The sequence below is a fragment of the Cervus elaphus genome, chromosome 23 (assembly GCF_910594005.1).
Source record: "Cervus elaphus chromosome 23, mCerEla1.1, whole genome shotgun sequence".
In the NCBI taxonomy this organism is placed as follows: Eukaryota; Metazoa; Chordata; class Mammalia; order Artiodactyla; family Cervidae; genus Cervus; species Cervus elaphus.
The window spans coordinates 65581217-65599627 of NC_057837.1; the positions used below are offsets into that span (position 1 = coordinate 65581217).

The window sequence follows — 18411 nt, forward strand, 5'->3', positions numbered from 1 at the left end:
CGACTAAGCAACTAACACTTTCATTTTTCAATCGAGTAAGGCTTCCCAGGTGGCTCAGGGGTAAAGAATCTGCCTGTCAATGCAGGAGCCACAGGAGACATGGGTTGGATCCTTGAGTTGGGAAGATCCCCTGGAAAAAGAAATGACAACCCACTCGATTATTCTTGCCGGGATGATCCCATGGACATAGAAGCCTAGCAGGCTATAGTCCTTCGTGTCACAAAGAGTCAGACATGATTCAGCATGCAGAAGCAAGCAAGCATTCCAGTATGCTGCCTTTCATCCTATTATTTCCAATGCTATACAGAAATATTTAAGTATGATGTAGTCCCATTTGTCTATTTTTGCTTGTTACCTATACTTTTGATGTCATATCCAAGAAATAACTGCCTATTTCAATGCTGCAAAGTTTTTCACCAATTTTTCCTTCTAGCTGTATAGTTTCAGGTCTCATGTTTAGGTTTTTAATCCATTTTGAGTTAACTTCTGTAAAAAGCATAAGATAAAATCCCGTCTTCATTTTTTTGCATGGAGATATCTCAAAGAGACCCAAGTGTACTGCAGCATTACTCACAACAGCCAAGATCTGGAAACAACCTACAGGTCCACTGATGAATGAATAGATAAACTGTGGTGTGTGTGTGTGTCTATATATAGAAATGGAATATTATCCAGCCTTAAAATCCTGTTATATACTACAACATGGATGAACCTTGAAGAAGTTATACCAATTGAATCCAGCCAAACACAAATGCTACATGATTCCACCTATAATAGGTATCTAAGGCTATGGTTTTTCCAGTGGTCATATATGGATGTGAGAGTTGGACTGTGCAGAAAGCTGAGTGCCGAAAAATTGATGCTTTTTAACTATGGTATTGGAGAAGACTCTTCAGAGTCCCTTGGACTACAAGGAGATCCAACCAGTCCATCCTAAAGGAGATTAGTCCTGGAAGGACTGATGCTGAAGTTGAAACTCCAATACTTTGGCCTCCTCATGCGAAGAGTCGACTCACTGGAAAAGACCCTGATGCTGGGAGGGATTGGGGGCAGGAGGAGAAGGGGATGATGGAGGATGAGGTGGCTAGATGGCATCACTGACTCGATAGGCATGAGTTTGAGTAAACTCTGGGAGTTGGTGATGCACAGGGAGGCCTGGCGTGCTGTGATTCATGGGGTCACAAAGAGTCGGACACGACTGAGCAACTGAACTGAAAGTAACTTCTGTATATGTAAATAAGTCCTTTTTCATTCTTCTGCATGTGGATATCCAGTTTTCCCTATAGCGTGGTCTTGGCACCCTTGTCAAAGATCAGTTGATGATATACATGAAGCTGCATTTTGGGATGCCAGTCTATTCCATGTCTAGTCTACATGTCTGTCTTTATAACAATACCATACTGATTTCATTATTATAGCTTTATAATGTGTTTTTGAAATTAAGATGTGTGAGCCCTCCAGCTTTTTTCTCAAGATTATTTTGGCTATTAGAAGTCCTTCAAAATTCCTTATGAATGTTAGATTTTTTTTTCTATTTCTATAAGAAATGTCATTGGGTTTTGATAGGGATTGTACTGATTCTCTAGATTGCTTTGGGTAATGTGGACATTTTAACAATATTAAATCTTATAATCCATAGACATGGAATGTCTTTCCATTATTTATTTCCAGGTTGTCTTTTGCATTCCATATTTTCTTCCTTCCTTCCTTCTCTTGTGCTTTAAAATGTTTGCACAGGGACTTCCCTGTTGGTCCAGTATTTAGAATCTGTCTTGTGGTGTTTGATCCCTAATCAGAGAACTAAGATCCCACATGCCATGGAGCAACTAAGCCCACACACCACAACTAGAGAGTCCATGTACTGCAATGCCTCAACAAAGATCCTATATGCTGCAACTAAGTCCCAACACAGCCAATAAATAAATAAATAAGTATATTGATTTTAAAAAGTCTGCATAGTTACTTTGCCATTTCTTTTTAACTTGTTCACGTTAAATGGACAGCTCAGTCCAGATCTATTTATTCAAATCCTGTGAGGGTAGATCAGATGCTATGAGTCTTCCTGCTTTCCCTGCCATCTGCTTATCTTCTGAGCTGTGGTTGAAGCTGGGGATGAATGTTCTGTCCACTTTTCTGTAGACTGAGGTTTGGGGACTGGGAGTACAACATAGATGGTGCTAGGCTCAGCTTTTGTTAGGGGACCAGGGCTTTGCTTTCTCTTCTAAGATTTAGTTAAATATTCCCATTCCAGGGTTCACTATACCTAGATCAGGGACACCTTCCAGTTTTATGAGGATCTCACCACAAATCAGGTAGGAACCTCAGAAAATGGAAGGCCCTAAGGATTTTTCATACTTCTGCTGCTATCTTGGTGGTATAGAGGGACTTTCACTTGGGGAGGTTTCTAGTAATACGACTTTTTGCCCATCTGCCTACTCACTCCATTTCTTTCCCTCCATATCTAGAGTATTAATGAGCATTTTCAAGATCCTGTTAACAAACCCTTTTCCCTCACTAATGCTTCTTGGGGGTGGGGCATACTAGGAGCATCCATTTCCTTTCTTGACCAACACTTTGGAAAATTATAGCATGAAATATCCTTCTCTTCATTTGGTTGCTGCTGATAGTTTGCTGATTTTTATTATTCTGTTATTTCATTAGGTATTAGGAAATAAGTTTCTCTGGTCTGGCTTCATTTTATCATCTTTACTACGAAATATGTCTTTTTTTCCAACAACTGCTTAAAATTCCATTTCATGGCTGTACCATCAATATGTAACCAGTCTTCCATTTGATGGACATTTAGATTGAACCCATTTAAAAAACAAAACAAAAACAGTAATGCGTAAATTAAGGGTGTTACCAGAGTGGAATGTTAGAGCTACATAACCATTAAGATGCGTTTAATCTTCAAAGTCTATAATAATATGAAATAAAATTTATATGTAATTTTTAATAGTACTTCTACCTGATTTTAGGTCAATATACTTTGTGATTGAAATGGTATAGTAAAACTTGCCAGATGTAAATCCATTATCTCCAGAATTCAGAAGCACTGAAAACAGAATGAAATATAGAATCTAATTTAAAATTAGATTGGAAAACTTGGAAAAAAATAGTATCATACTCACTCAAAAATATTTATAAGTTGTTCACTTGGTGCATTTTTCAATCCAGCTACAATACTCTGTAATCGGCTCACACTTTGCGTGGCTGAAGCAACAGGAGTAATGACTGCTTCTTTTTCTCTTAAATATCGCCGTCCTGTCAGTGGGGTAGAAGGCGCAAATGATGTTTTCTGACAGAAAAGAAAAATATATGACATTAAAAATTACTAAATTACATGTTTAATTTAGTACAGATATCATCCTCTCTATTCATGTTCAGGAGGTTACTTTTTCCCCCTCTTCTGGTTACCTAGCACATTTTTAGCAATATTATGCTAATAACATCCTATCTCTGAATAACACTTTTTCACAGTGCTTTCTATCTACAATCTCATTTTATCTTAACATTCATTTGAAATATAACATGCACATTTTCATTTTACATGTGAGGAAACAGCTGACAAAGGTAATGGAAATGCTGGGACTAAAACTTAGGTTTCTATGAATTTTCTAGCAGACCTTATACTCCAACTCACCTAACACATAAACAGAGAATTAAGCCTTGGATATTAACAATCAAATCCAGAGTAATATGGCTGATGTTTGAGAAAAGCACATGGTTGCTCATGGTAGGAAAGCAAATTTTAAAGCAAGAAAACAGCAGCTAAAGTGATACAAAGGAAAAAACAGGAAAAAAGTATGTCTTCACATCGAAAGACACATAGTCTACTGAAAATCCAGGCATTCTGGGATAATATCCAAATATGAAAAATAGCAAGAAATGAGGTTAAAATACTATATGCTTTAGTTTTGAAAATTATTCTTTAACGTTTTCATGGGAAATATGAATTAGTAGAAGAAATTCAAGATTTAACTTGAAAGATGCTTCTGCTGTTGGGATTCCCTTGTGGCTCAGCTGTAAAGAATCCACCTGCAATGCAGGAGACCTGGGTGCGACCTCTGGGTTGGGAAGATCCCCTTGAGAAGGGGAAGGCTACCCACTCCAGTATTCTGGCCTAGAGAATTCCGTGGACTGTATAGTCCATGGGTTTGCAAAAAGTCAGACACGGCTGAGCATCTTTCACTTTCTTCACTCTTCTGCTGTTAGTAGAAACACACACACACAGAAAAAGATCATTCAAGACTGAGGCCAGGCGAGGTTATATTACTTTTTCAAAGTGATGTTGAAGGTTACACTCCACATTAGCCTGTGCTGTCAGTTTCCCTAATGGGCCGTCACCAGGGAACTTCCGAGGGGTTCCAATTTCCTCTTCTGCATCTGCTCCCAAAAAGATCCTCTCATCAAAGTCACCAACAGTTAAAACATATTCTTCGTATTCCTTGTTCACTGCTTTGCTGAAAAGAGAATTCTTTTAAGCTCCTAGGATACAACTAAGTTACACAATGGATTTATCTTGAAGATAGATTTTGACTCCATAGCATAGAAAAGCTCATGACTTTCTAGCTTTTATTAACTCTGCCCATCTAACAATATCTGAGGTTTCTCTCTGATCATGGACATTCTTCACGTTCACATATATGGCAATAAATTACTTTGCAAGGTGACTGAAAAGAATCTGTACTTAATCTGAAAACTAGTTGAACCTAATTAAGTCCTGATCATTGAGGAAACAATTGTGTGTGGCCTTGAAATATAAGTACATTCTGAATTTGCCAATATTTGATTAGTGAAAGAATGTAAACTCAAATACAGAAGTCATTGGGTCTGTTCATGAGTTTCTCAGGACAGCAGATATTTTTAAGTGCCAATGGTTTCTGAAAATAAATTTAAGACTACAAGGCTTAGCAATAATACTCACTGAATGCCACCAATGCAGAAGAAACCTGAATTTGAATTTGGAGCTGTTAACTTGATATAACATATCACTTAACCAACTGCAACAAATCATTATTGACAGTATATGATATGCCTGATACTTTTAGTGCTAGATAATTACCTATTATCAGCAAAACTGGAAAGGTCCAGAAGGCATTCACCCTTTAAAATCTGGGAAGAAAAAGTCATTGTGACATTATGTAAGTAAGCATATTAATGTACACACAAGGACATTACATTTATCTAAATTAACACACACAAACACAAAACAGAATTATTTTTTTTTTCAGACCAGTAACTCCTATTTAGTATGCAAATAAAATATTAAAAAACCTTTAACGTCAAGATTTCAAAATACTTTGAAGTTAGTCTATCCATAGCAGTGGTTTCCAAATTTTAGTGACCTAACAATCATGTAGGGGAACTTGTTAAAAAGGCAGACTTGACAGACCTCAAAGCCTAAACTAAGGCAGTAGTTTTAACAAATTCCCCAAATGATTCTGATGAAAGCTGTCCAATTTTAAAGACTGTCTATAAAGAATGGAAACTAACAGTTATTGAATGATGGTATGTGTCAGACAAGCAAAAGATTTGAAAGGAATATAGCTACTGTTACTGGTGAGAAGAAGGAAATGGCAACCCACTCCAGTATTCTTGCCTGGAGAATCCCCATGGACAGAAGAGCCTGGCAGGCTACATGGGGTCACAAAGAGTCAGACACGACAGAGTGGCTAACAACTGGTGAGAAAGGAAAATTACACTGTTATTAATATTGTCTGTGTATCCACACTATTCTTAGATTATCAAACATCAGGGATTGTAAACTCAAATGCTTTCAGGGGTCAGGGTTCAACATACATAAATGAAGAGGGCAGAAAGCACACTTCCTTGTCCTAAGAGGTAGTCGTTATTGAGCTTGACAGTCGTTACCTATGTAGTTACCAATATCGCCAATTCTGATTTTTTTAAAATTTTCACATAAAAGATAATTTATGAGTAAGCTAAAAATTGAACAAAATAAAAATGTAAAACACCCTAAACAGGCCAAAAAACTGTCTGTGGCCCATGGGCAAGAGAACCACTGTTCAAACCAGGATACTTCTGGAGTGAAAAAAAGAAGACATTCTAGTAACTATGCCAAACCAACAGCCAAAATCCAGATAACCCAGGCAAACCAAGATGTATGGTCACCATACCCGGACGCCACTAGTGCACTGCTTCTACAAAGCACAATAGACAAAATCCTTCAGTTCCTTTAAAGTTTACTTTGCTGGAGATTAAAATTTTAGAAAGAGATATTTTGAGTATACACACACACATACACAGAAATATATATATTGTATATGTACACATAAATATTTGTTTATTGAAAGATAAGACTAGATACAAAAGTATACATAAGAGAAGAACCCAGTTAGTGATGACCTAATCCTTATTCCTTTCTTTTTTTTTTTAAACCAAAGAGAAAATTCAAGTTCTACCTGGATTAAATGGCTCAATGTTGGGGAAATAAACTGAGACCCAAAAGAAAAAGTCAATTTATGAATATAGAAACAGCAAGGAAAATTATTGAGAAAAAAATCTAGAATGCATGTAGGTAGCCCATAAGTAACTATAAACCTGTAAGGGACTCTCTGCTCTACTCATATGGAATTAAAGCTACAGCTGTTATATATCATCCTACTTTTAGTAAACAGCAAATTGTGTAAACAGTATTCAAATTGTGGCAATAAACTAGCTTACTCTGACCTCCTGGTTTTCCTTAGGCTTACTCTGATGTTTGTCCTTCATTAATTCTCTATCAGAACCTCCTACAGATGCCTCTGGCTCTGCATTTAGTTAACAGGACATATGGTTGATCACATTCTTCCAAAGCTCACTTTTGCACATCACAGAAAATCACAGGCCAGGACTGCATCACAGCAGAGACTGAAACCTGGGAACTTGAGCCCGAAGACTATAACGTTAAGAACTTGCTTAAAATACTGGTTTTCTCCTGAAGGCTGCTATTGCTGACCCACAGGAGCTGAATCATTTAAATGTAAGTATAGTACCTTCCTATCAAAGAGTTTTGAAATATATGGCTTAAAGTAATGCTCCTTTATTCCTTTGGCTTCTACCAGAAGTCCGTCATGCAGTTCACACAGTACAGGAATGATGCAGGGAGGTTCTTCAGAAGCCCGAAAGTCAGCAGTTTGGAAATTAGATGGTAAACCTAGTTTGACAGGGTATAAGAAACAATGGATGGAAAAAAGAATATGATCGACTTTTAATACTCTTTTTCTAAAAATTGATTATCAGTTTTCAAAAATAAGTAAGGTCTTACCTTTAAATGACGGATTTAGCAACTCTCGTCTATTTGGGCACATAATGGCATTGGCAAAAATCAGATCCAAGCAGCACAGAAGTAAATGATAAGAGTTTACTAAATCATCTCCAATCATACGAAAATTACCTTTACAAGAAAAAAGAGACATAAAACCCAGGAACCTTCCATGTCAAATAGCACCGAGTTCCCACAACAGAAATATAAAACAACTGAAAGTGTCACCTTACCCTTAGTATAAACAAACAGTGTCCAGCAGAAATTAAAGAGCTCTTTAACACTGCAAGGAATCCTCCTAAAAAAGGGGTGGGGGGAATGTACTTTTTATCTAACTTACTAAAATCATTCCACATTTGTCACTTAAAAATTGAAACAGCAAATACAGCAAGTAGTAAAGTCAAATTACATATAAAATCCTATTCACAAAGGACAGACAACCATGGTTTATTAAATGGGGTTAAAAAGTTGACTTTTAAAATGCAAATGCCAAAAAAAAAAAAAAAATGCAAATGCCCTTAATAAGTTTGTATCATAATTTCTATTTCAATTATATGAGGATAAAGTGTCTCACCTCTGCTTCCTGCTTCGTGGTAACTTTGGTGGCTCTTCATATGGATTTTGAAATATATCTAAAAAAATTGGCTCAAATTTTTTGAAAATTACAGTAGACACCTCAAAATTTCTTTCTAGCCTTTCTATACGTTCACGAAACTCTTGTGGCAGGTTTGACATGTCCATCCATTTCTTCATTTTACTAAAAAACTGTATTAAACTAAACAAACAGAAAAAAGCAAATTTAAAATGAATCCATATAATGGTAGGAAAAGGAGACACTCTACTTATACCTAAGAATCTTTATTAAAATTCTTGAATTTATTTTTTAAAAAGAGACAAAAAAACACCATTTCAAGTGCTATGAAATTACTTTGGTTCCCAGAACCACTGTGAAAACATAAACTCTGAATTAACAGTCAATACATAAAATATCTTTGACTATGCAGGTAGTACCTATCTACTTCTTTTATTCCCTGTAGTACCTAGACAATACTCAGCATATAAATTACAAAGTAAATGTTAGTCAACAGACTGATGAGTTCACAAAACTAGTTTGAGGAAAGACAGCCTGTCTCAATATTAGATTCTGGAAGTTGATCACAAAGCACCAGACTGTTATAGGGCAGGAATAAAATTCAAGTGTTTGTGTTACAACACGTGGTTCTACCATCAAATATCAATATATACCTAAAAAGGTAGAACATTTCTAGAAAAATCACTTAATGGACTATGGGTCTACATTTCTGGCTTATCCAATTATAAATGCATTTTTTTATGTTCCCATGTTAGTATGGTCTTGGACTGAAATTTTGTAGTGTTAAAGTTCATTTAAGTGTCTAGTGATATTACAGAATAATGCATGTAATTTTTTTTTAAAAGGTGGTGGAAGAAATCATCAGATAATTGTCTGTAGAAGTTCAAACTGCAGACATGCTGACTGAAATCTAAGAATTTGAGTCTTTTTTAAAAGATTCTTATCAAGAGCAGCAAAAAAAGAAAAAAAGCTAGATTACTAAAATTTTTTTGGCTGACAAAATTATAGTCTCTTATAGAGGACTTTGTTGGAGACAGGGATGCTCAGCATGTGAAATTCTATCCTTTCCTTTGTCTGAGGATTTCCTACTAGAATGGTCAGCTGCATTGGAACTTAGGGTGAAGGCAAAAAACCTGAGGCCCTTAATCAGATATATCTGTTTGGTTTTTGAATCTGGAGGTGATGGCACAGAAATGAGGAAGCGGTAAATTCTTACAGAGCTCAACAGCAGCTCCTAGGGACAAAAACACTGCCAACATCCAGGGACAGCACTGCTGGCCATGCAAGCTGTGTACCTAAGAGATGGGTTCTGTGATATGCTTTTTGCTTATGTAGCCAGCCTCTCTTTCTCCTGGTCATTTTCTAATTTCTCAAGTTATCCTAAAGACTTTGTCAGCTATCCAATATTCTTTCAATACATATTTTTTTCTCCTGAAGAGAGCCAAAGTTGGTAGCTGCTATCTGTTTTTTGTTTTTTTTTTTTAAATAAAAAGTTTTATTGGAGAAAAATAGAACCACCACGTACACCGGGAAAAGAGCACAAAAATTTAACTGATACAGAACTGAAAGTCACAACTACCCAATGTTGTTTGCGATTACTTTTCAATTTCTTAAACGGCTTCCATCAATTTTTTAAATAGCCTTGCCAATTTTCAGCTGAAATAGAATCAAGTTTTCAAAAAATTAAGAGCCTCAGCGAAGGGACCAGCTTTTAAGATAACAAAGGTGACACCAAGAGTCTCCTAATAGGACCAATTCTACCGAAAAATTCCTGAAGCACATAACTACTGAGTTTGGTGGAACAGTAGCTCAGAGACCATCAGGGATTAGTGAGAACACTGACTCAGACGGTCCAGTATGCAGAGAGGGCAAACAAAAAAGCTGCATTTCCCTGTCAGATGAGTTCACGTAAGAAAACCAAGGAGGTGCTAAGAAAATACAGGCAATGGCTGCTCAAAATAATTAAGAAGGCATTCTAAATACCACATATTATTAGACAACAGTGTGTAAAGTGATGCAATTAGAAAACAGGCAACTTAAAAAAATATGGTCACAGGTCTTTGAGAACTCAAGAAAACAATCAGTAGCAAACACTAGAGCTGAAAGTCTTCTCAGCTGAGGGTTGAAAGTGAAAGTGAAAGTGAAGTCGCTCAGTCATATCCGACTCTTTGCGACCCGTGGACTGTAGCCTACCAGGCTCCTCCGTCCATGGGATTCTCCAGGCAAGAATACTGGAGTGGGTTGCCATTTCCTTCTCCAGTTTTTTTTTTTTAAATAAATAAGAGCCGTGACTAATATGTTCTCATATAAATCCAATGTACATATTGCTATCCCAAAAATGGCTGTCTTAACCTGGAACAAAGTACATCAGAGTGTTTGAGAACAAACAAAAGAGCCTTATAGGACTGATATCACCTAAACTATGAATGTGATTTTTTTAAACTAAATTAAAACACAAAGTAAACTTAACAGATTTCAAGAGTTTTTGTTTCATTGAAAATCTATTACAAAGAATACAGTACTCCAAAAAGCATATGAAAGATGCTCAACATCATTAGCCATCAGGGAAATACAAATCAAAACCATGATGAGACAGCACTTCATGGGTACTTGACTATTTAAAAAAAAAGACAGGAACTTCCCTGGTAATCCAGTGGTTAAGAATCTGCTGCCAATGCAGGGAACACAGGTTTGATCCCTAATCTGGAAAGATCCCACATACTACGGGGCAACTAAGCCCATGCACAATTACTGAGCCTATGGTCTAGAGCCTGGGAGCCACAACTAATGAGCCCATACACTCGAGAGCCTGTGCTCCACAACAAAAGCCACTGCAACGAGAAGCCTGCATACCACAGTTAGAGAGCAGCCCCTGCTCACCTCAACTAGAGAAAGCTTGTGCAGCAATGAAGACCTAGCAGAACCATAAATAAATAAATACACAAATAAGTAAATCTTAAAAAAAAAGACAGATAATAAGTGCTGACAAGATGTGGATAAATTGGAATCTTCATAGAATGACTAGTATAGTCACTTTGAAAAACAGCTTGACAGCTCCTCAAAAGGTTAACCAGAGTTACCACATAACACAACAATTCTTATATATACATCTAAGAGAAATGAGAAATATGTCCACATAAAAAGTTGTACACATTCATAGCAACATTATTCATAAGAGTCCAAAGTGGAAACAACTCAAATGTCCATCAACCAAAAAATTAATAAAATGTTTATATCCATGCAATGGAAAATTATTCAGTCATAGAAAGGAATGAAATGCTGATACATGCTACAACATGGATGAACCTTAAAAACATTATGCTAAGTTAAAAGAAGCCAATCACAAACAAATATCATATACAGTATGATTCTACTTATAGGAAATGTCCAGAATAGGCAAAAAGACAGAAAATGGATTAGTGGTTGCCAGAGGAAGGGGATTTGGTGGGGGTATAACACGTGAATGCTAACGAGTATGAGGTTTCTTTTTTGGGGTGATGAAAATGTTCTAAAATTGTAGTCAGTATGTGAGTATATTAAAAACTGTTGAGCTATATACTTTAAATGGATATGTGGATTATATCTCAATAGGACTGTTAAAAAAAAATGCTACTCCAAAAAGGATACAGTGAAATGTGCTAGAAGTATTAGTAATTTACCTTTCTAAAGGCAACTTGGCAACATGAATATAAAGTCTTAAAAACACTCAATTCTTTCATTCAAAAATTGTTTTTTATAAGAATCTAAGGAGAAGCACAAGCTGGAAACAAGACTGTTGGGAGGAATATCAATAACCTCAGATATGCAGATGACACCACCCTTATGGCAGAAAGTGAAGAGGAACTAAAAAGCCTCTTGATGAAAGTGAAAGAGGAGAGTGAAAAAGTTGGCTTAAAGCTCAACATTCAGAAAACTAAGATCATGGCATCTGGTCCCATCACTTCATGGCAGATAGATGGGGAAACAGTGGAAGCAGTGTCAGACTTTATTTTTTTGGGCTCCAAAATCACTGCAGATGGTGCTAGCAGCCATGAAATTAAAAGACGCTTACTCCTTGGAAGGAAAGTTATGACCAACCTCGATAGCATATTAAAACGCAGAGACATTACTTTGCCAACAAAGGTCTGTCTAATCAAGGCTATGGTTTTTCCAGTGGTCATGTATGGATGTGAGAGTTGGACCGTGAAGAAAGCTGAGCGCCGAAAAATTGATGCTTTTGAACTGTGGTGTTGGCGAAGACTCTTGAGAGTCCCTTGGACTGCAAGGAGAGCCAACCGGTCCATCCTAAAGGAGATCAGTCCTGGATGTTCATTGGAAGGACTGATGCTGAAGCTGAAACTGAAATACTTTGGCCACCTCATGCGAAGACTTGACTCACTGGAAAAGACCCTGATGCTGGGAGGGATTGGGGACAGGAGGAGAAGGGGACGACAGAGGATGAGATGGCTGGATGGCATCACCGACTCAATGGACATGAGTTTGGGTAAACTCTGGGAGTTGGTGATGGACAGGGAGGCCTGGCGTGCTGAGATTCATGGGGTCGCAAAGAGTCGGACACGACTAAGTGACTGAACTGAACTGAACTGAAGGAGAGAGTCAAAGATATAGGCAAAAATATTTATACAAAGATGGATATCGTGCTACCCTGTGGCAGTTTTCTTTTCTTTTTTTAATAAGTAATGTACATAATTACAAAATTTCAAAGGTACTGAAGGATACATGATGGAAAGTATCTCTCCTTGTCCATCATCACCTCCCTCCCAGTTTTTTCCACTAAAGCAACCAACTTTGCCTTAGTGACTAATTATATTTTCCCCATCCAGGGACTGAACCTCGATCTCCTACACTGCAAGCAGATTCTTTACTGCTGAGCCAGAGAAAGTCACAATTATATTGTTACTAGTTTCTTATTTATCCTTGCAGAACGTTTTCAGGTATTTATGAACACATACCTACTTAAATACTTTTTCCCCACTCAAGTGAAACCATACTACCTACAATAGATATTCTATACTTCTCTTTTTTCCTATAATTTTGGAGATCATTTACTATCAGTTCACATGAACGTCCTTCCATAATGTTAAGAGCTGATTTTATTCCACTATATGGATGTGCCATAAATGTATCTAAACATTTCCTTTTATCCTTTAAACTTTTTATTTTGAAATAGCATCAAACTTACAGAAAAGTTGCAAGAATTGTATACAAGAACTTCTTTATTCACCAATATTCACCAATTTTGCATTTTGCATATTTGCTTTGTCATCCATCTCTCTTTATGTTATTTATGTGTATACAGATCTTCCTCGATTTACAAATGGGGTTATAGCATGTAACCTGTAACTTCACTGTAAGTTGAAAATATGGTAAGTTGAAAATGCATTTAATATACCTAAACCTACTGAACATCACAACTTAGCCTAGCCTACCTTAAACATGCTCGGATGCTTACGTTAGCCTACAGTTGGGTAAAATCATCTAACACAAAGTCTATTTTATTAAAAAAAAAAGTGTTCATATATATGGAATTTAGAAAGATGGTAACGACAACCCTATATGCAAAACAGAAAAAGAGACACAGAAGTACAGAACAGACTTTTGAACTCTGTGGGAGAAGATGAGGGTGGGATGTTGCGAAAGAACAGCATGTATATTATCTATGGTGAAACAGGTCACCAGCCCAGGTGGGATGCATGAGACAAGTGCTCGAGCCTGGTACACTGGGAAGACCCAGAGGAATCGGGTGGAGAGGGGGGTGGGAGGGGGGATCGGGATGGGGAATACGTGTAAATCTATTGCTGGTTCGTGTCAATGTATGACAAAACCCACTGAAAAAATAAATTAATTAATTAATTAAAAAAAAAAAAAAGTGTTGACTATCTCACATAATTTAACTAATACTCTACTGAAAGTGAAAAACAGAATGGCTGTGAGACAGAATGGTTGACGTGGATAACTGCACTATAGTTATTTAAGGAAATACACACTGAAATATTTAGGGGGTAGAGGGCTATAATGGATGCTACTTAAATTGAAGTAGTTGAGGAAAATACATTATTTAAGGGAGAAAGATTAAATGATAAAGCAAACGGAGTAAAATGTCACTAAAAGGTGAGTCTAGGTCAAGGGTGTATGGATGGTCTTTGTAATTTTCTTATTTTTGCAACTTTTCCCAAAGCTTCAAATTATTCTCAAACTTAAAATATTAATGAAAAAAATCATAGATAAAAGGATTTAGTAACATTCCTGGCAGTCCAGAAGTTAAGACTTCATGCTTCCAATGCAGGGGGCACAGGTTCAATCCCTCATTGGGGAACTAAGATTCCACCTGCTGCATGGTGCAGCCAAAAAAAAAAACCACCAAAAACAAAACCTCTATGCCTGTAATGCCTGTGGTGATAGTTACACAACTCTATTAAAAATACCCCAAATAACTGAATTGTACAAGTAAGTAAATTATATGACTTATAAATTGTAACTCAATTAAAAAAAAAAAAGATTTAGAAAGGGGCCTTTGGTTGAAGTTAGAATTTGAGGAAGAAAGGCAGAGAAAGAATGTGAGAACTGGAAAAAAAATTTAGAATGGGATGAAGCTAAATGATTTAAAATGAAGAGAAATTAAATTCTAAAGTTAAATTTAGGACTTATAAAGTAATGTTTGAAAAATCAAAGTGCTTTACCTTAGTTTAGCTGAACGTAGTATTCTGGTAAGTGAAACGCAATTTCCTTCCATGATACCCTTTCCAACTGTGGGAATGATGCTTTTGCGGCAAGCAACATACAACGAACATGCCAACCAGTGTATAACTTCTCCCTGGCAAGCAAAAGATAAAACAGCAAAATGGATATATTTCATTAGAACACTTGAATTTTAGACTCAAAAGAGATCTTAGGATTATCTGGTATAATTTTCATACTGTATTAACAGGCAGAGAAGTGAGGATATTTGCCCAAGGTCAGAAAGCTTAGTTGGTTGCAAAAATGGGTATAAAATTCCTTACTCTCAGTCCTGTGTAACACGGTAAATTGATATTAATCTAAAGATAGATCTCTCATCTATACCCCAATCTAATATTACTGAAAAAGTTCTCAATTTCTCAGCATTAGCTTTTCAATATTATAACACCAGTCATGGCCTTGATGATATGGAAGTTCCTTTCTATCATTTTGTTTCTTTTTGAATCAATTTGGCAGAGAAAAGGAAAGAACAGAGTAGAATGATGGCAAAAGAATCACACATATAAAAATTAATAGCTATCGTGTTCAACATAAAGGAGATTGTCAGTTTTGTGAGGTAGAAATTGGGGGAATTATTTACCCTAATCTTTAAAACAGTATAAGTATGGCTCTCTATCTTAGCAGATATTTCAATTTACAATGCTACAAAAAAGGTGACATTTGAAAATTCAACACTAACTCTCTGCTTTAGACTTGAGCTATTGAAGCTAGATTCACTTTATGACTTCACTGCTGAGCTTTACATGAAATTAAAAACTAGCCACAAATCTCATAGCATAACACAATACTGTAGTGCGGATCCTCTTTAAGACCAGACTCTAGCAGAATTAAAAATGACTAATAAAAAAAAAATGACTAATAAAGATTTCCTGCAATAATCCAAAAGGGGTGAGCAGAAATGAGCAGCTACCAATAAATCTAAGACCCAGTGTTCCTGCCCTAAAGTAGTGAAAAGTCTTAATTGCTTGAGGCAGGTAAGCTTACGGTTGAATACTTTTAGAAGCCTTGATTAACGAATTGTTTGGGTATAACACCGAAGTATTATAGAGCTTTTGGATACAGGCTACTAGACGAAAACACTATTAATATAGAGAAACTTTAAGAACCAAAATTACTACTTTGACTTTTTTTCTAAAAATAAAAAGCACCTATAGTATTTAAATTAGTTCCTTGATTCTAGGGCTTCAAAATACAAAAACACTCTGACCTTATAAAACTCCAAGTGTAGAACTAGGAGGAAGAGATACTATTATCTATAATTGGTGAGATACATGTTTTAAGAATTGAAAATAAAGTGCTATGGGAGGATATAGTGTAGTGAGCAACTGATTTTGACTGGGGCAGGGGTCACAGAAGGGTTCACAGAGGGAGACAAAAGAGGTAAGTGGTGATAAATCACCAAAATGTACACGTGAAGTGGGGTGGGTAATCAGGAGCTTGTCAGGTAGACTACAGGGGATAGGGACTGGGCAGAGAGATTCTTAGGAAGCAGCAGATACATGAAAATGCCTTTCACCAAAAACAAAGCCAACAAAGAAGAGGAAAATAAAACACTTTAGATAGAATAAACACAAAATCCTAATTCAACACAACTGTGAATTAAGTCAGACATTAAGATATCCTGATCAACTCTGCCTTTCAGCTCTTAAACTTTCCCTGGAGTGGGGAGTGAAGTTTCCAGGCAGAGGGACTGGCATGGAGAAAGTAGGCGCAAGCTAGGCATATTCAAGAATCTGAAAGAGGCGCCTAGTTTAATGCCTTCAACATAGCCTACACTCAGCAATGCGCATTCAATGAGAGACTAAATGAAGACTTGGGATGTCAGAAATGCTTTCTCTGACTTCTAAAAAGTTTGTTTTCAATCCAGAGGCTGTAAATTATAATCTCCCTTACTTTCTCCTCCCTTCCTCAGCTTTCCAGTCATGTCACTCAGAGATGCAGATGACTGTCCTTAATCCAGTCTATCCAGTCCTACCCTGGAGACATACAAGAGTCTCTCTTCTTCTCCCTCATATGCTGACACATACATACAGTCAACTCCAAATTTCCAACTCCTTTGAACTCAGCACTGTTCTACTGGGTGATGAGTCAGAAGAACACTCTAAATCCAGCCCTCTTAGATCACAAAAACTTTTGATCATGAGGCCACTGGAGTAACTGCAAATATATTCCATCATAATTCTACCTCTATACTGGGCTTATGCTTGTTTGGGTTCCTGCGATGATTAGCAGAACGAGCCTGGGCAACACAACCCTCCTGGTCTTGATACCTGGACAACAGGATTCATACTCACTGCCCTGTCATGTCACAGAGCTGTTGTGAGGACTTAACCCAAGAATGGCTGGGGAAAATCTAATGACAGCTTACATTTATTTTGTTCAGAGGCAGACACTGTGTTTAGCGTCAAGACCATCTTATTATCCCCGTCTGAGCGAGGAAGAATCTGGGGCCCAGAGATAAGCCTTGTGTGCACAAATGGCTCTGATGAAATAGCTGTGCCGCGGCAGAAAAAGCAACCCACATTTCGGGCCGGCAGGGTAGAGAGGTTATGGTTCAGACTCAGTCTGGCTCCACCATTAACCGGACGACCTTGGGCTTAACCTCTTTGGGGTTCAGCTTCCTCATCTGTGTAATGGGGATCACAGAACATAGTCAAAGGGCTGTGGAGAGAACCAAGTAAGACTACACACCTAAAGTGCTGGGCAGCGGCGTCTTGGCACACAAGTCATTTAAGCTTTTATCGTTATGGTATTTGTTTCTCAAAAGACTTAAGGGCAGTCCCAAGACGTCTGTGGCGCTGGTCTGAAGACCAGGGGACGACCCCTGAGTGGCGTGTGACCTTGGAAAAGCCACTCCTTTTCCGGACTTCGGTTTCCCGCCTCAAAATAAATGGAGAGATGGGATCTATACCCTCCCTTCCAGCTTCGCACTCCTCGGCGCCGGGCTGGGCAGAGACCCTTCCCGGTGGGGAAACTCCCACCGCCCCACAGGGTGGGGTAGGGGCGGGGCGGGGGTGGGGCCTGGCGAGCTCGGTCCTGCCGCCCCACCTGCCGCCGCTCACCTCTAGGCTGTAGTTGCCCCGGATGGCAGTGAAGTCGTCCAGGGCTTCGGCTGCGCTTCCCTCGTCCAGGTTCAGCTCCTGGCACAGGGCCTGCAGCGCTTCCCCGGCCGCGGCAACCACTGCCGCCCCCTCGGCGTGGGGATCGTCCTCGTCCATCCCCTCAGGCCCGGCGGGCGGCGCGGTCACAGCCCCCCGGCTCCTTTCTCCCTCCTGGGCGCGCTACCCACAACCACCCGCGCCAAAAGCGCGCGAAAATCGGGAGCTGCAGGGCAACGTCTCTTCGATGGTCTGCATCCGCGTTTCTCCTCAAAAAAGTCCGTTTCTCCTCCAGGGCTCCCAGCCACCCCTCTCCGGATATGTGATAAGAAGACCTACTTCGGGGCCTAAAACACGTGGACTTGGCCCTTGGCGGGCAGCGGTGGACACAGCCGGCGGGGCAAATTGTAGCGGAGGGATCGGCAGCCGCACGCAGTGTCTGCCGGGAGTTGTAGTCTGTATCCAGCTTTGGCGCCAGCGGCGCATCCCTTTCTTGGTGGCTCTTTGGTTCAGGCAGGGCTACCAGTTGCGAGGTGGCCCCGTTCATCTTAAGGAGAAACGTCTTCTGCCCCGCCAACCCATGGGCCTCCCTGAGTTTGTCACTGCCCCAGGACTCCGATCACAGTTTGATCGAGACTTGCTGAGTTAGGAAATGGAGGAGGAAACTGAAAAAAGTGGTCCCACGGCATCAAGGGCGGGGGAGGGCCTCGTCGGAA

General features: G+C 38.6%; 1 protein-coding gene across 2 annotated transcripts in view; it reads right to left on the bottom strand.

Annotated features, from left to right (window-relative positions):
* RBL1 (RB transcriptional corepressor like 1) overlaps positions 1 to 18012 on the bottom strand; it is a 60869-nt gene extending 42857 nt beyond the window's left edge. The window contains exons 1-9 of one of the 2 annotated variants that reach the window (XM_043884379.1): positions 17660 to 18012; positions 14540 to 14673; positions 7842 to 8042; positions 7501 to 7565; positions 7271 to 7399; positions 6999 to 7159; positions 5066 to 5115; positions 4277 to 4463; positions 3132 to 3298 (exon numbers count right to left, since the gene is read on the bottom strand). In XM_043884379.1, coding sequence (XP_043740314.1) covers positions 3132 to 3298; positions 4277 to 4463; positions 5066 to 5115; positions 6999 to 7159; positions 7271 to 7399; positions 7501 to 7565; positions 7842 to 8042; positions 14540 to 14673; positions 17660 to 17815 — 1250 coding nt within the window. In that variant the 5' untranslated portion in view covers positions 17816 to 18012. Of the gene's footprint in view, positions 1 to 3131; positions 3299 to 3470; positions 3475 to 4276; positions 4464 to 5065; positions 5116 to 6998; positions 7160 to 7270; positions 7400 to 7500; positions 7566 to 7841; positions 8043 to 14539; positions 14674 to 17659 lie in introns of those variants that run through there. The other variant, XM_043884380.1, reaches the window with a different exon arrangement.
* Between the last annotated feature and the right edge of the window lie 399 nt (positions 18013 to 18411).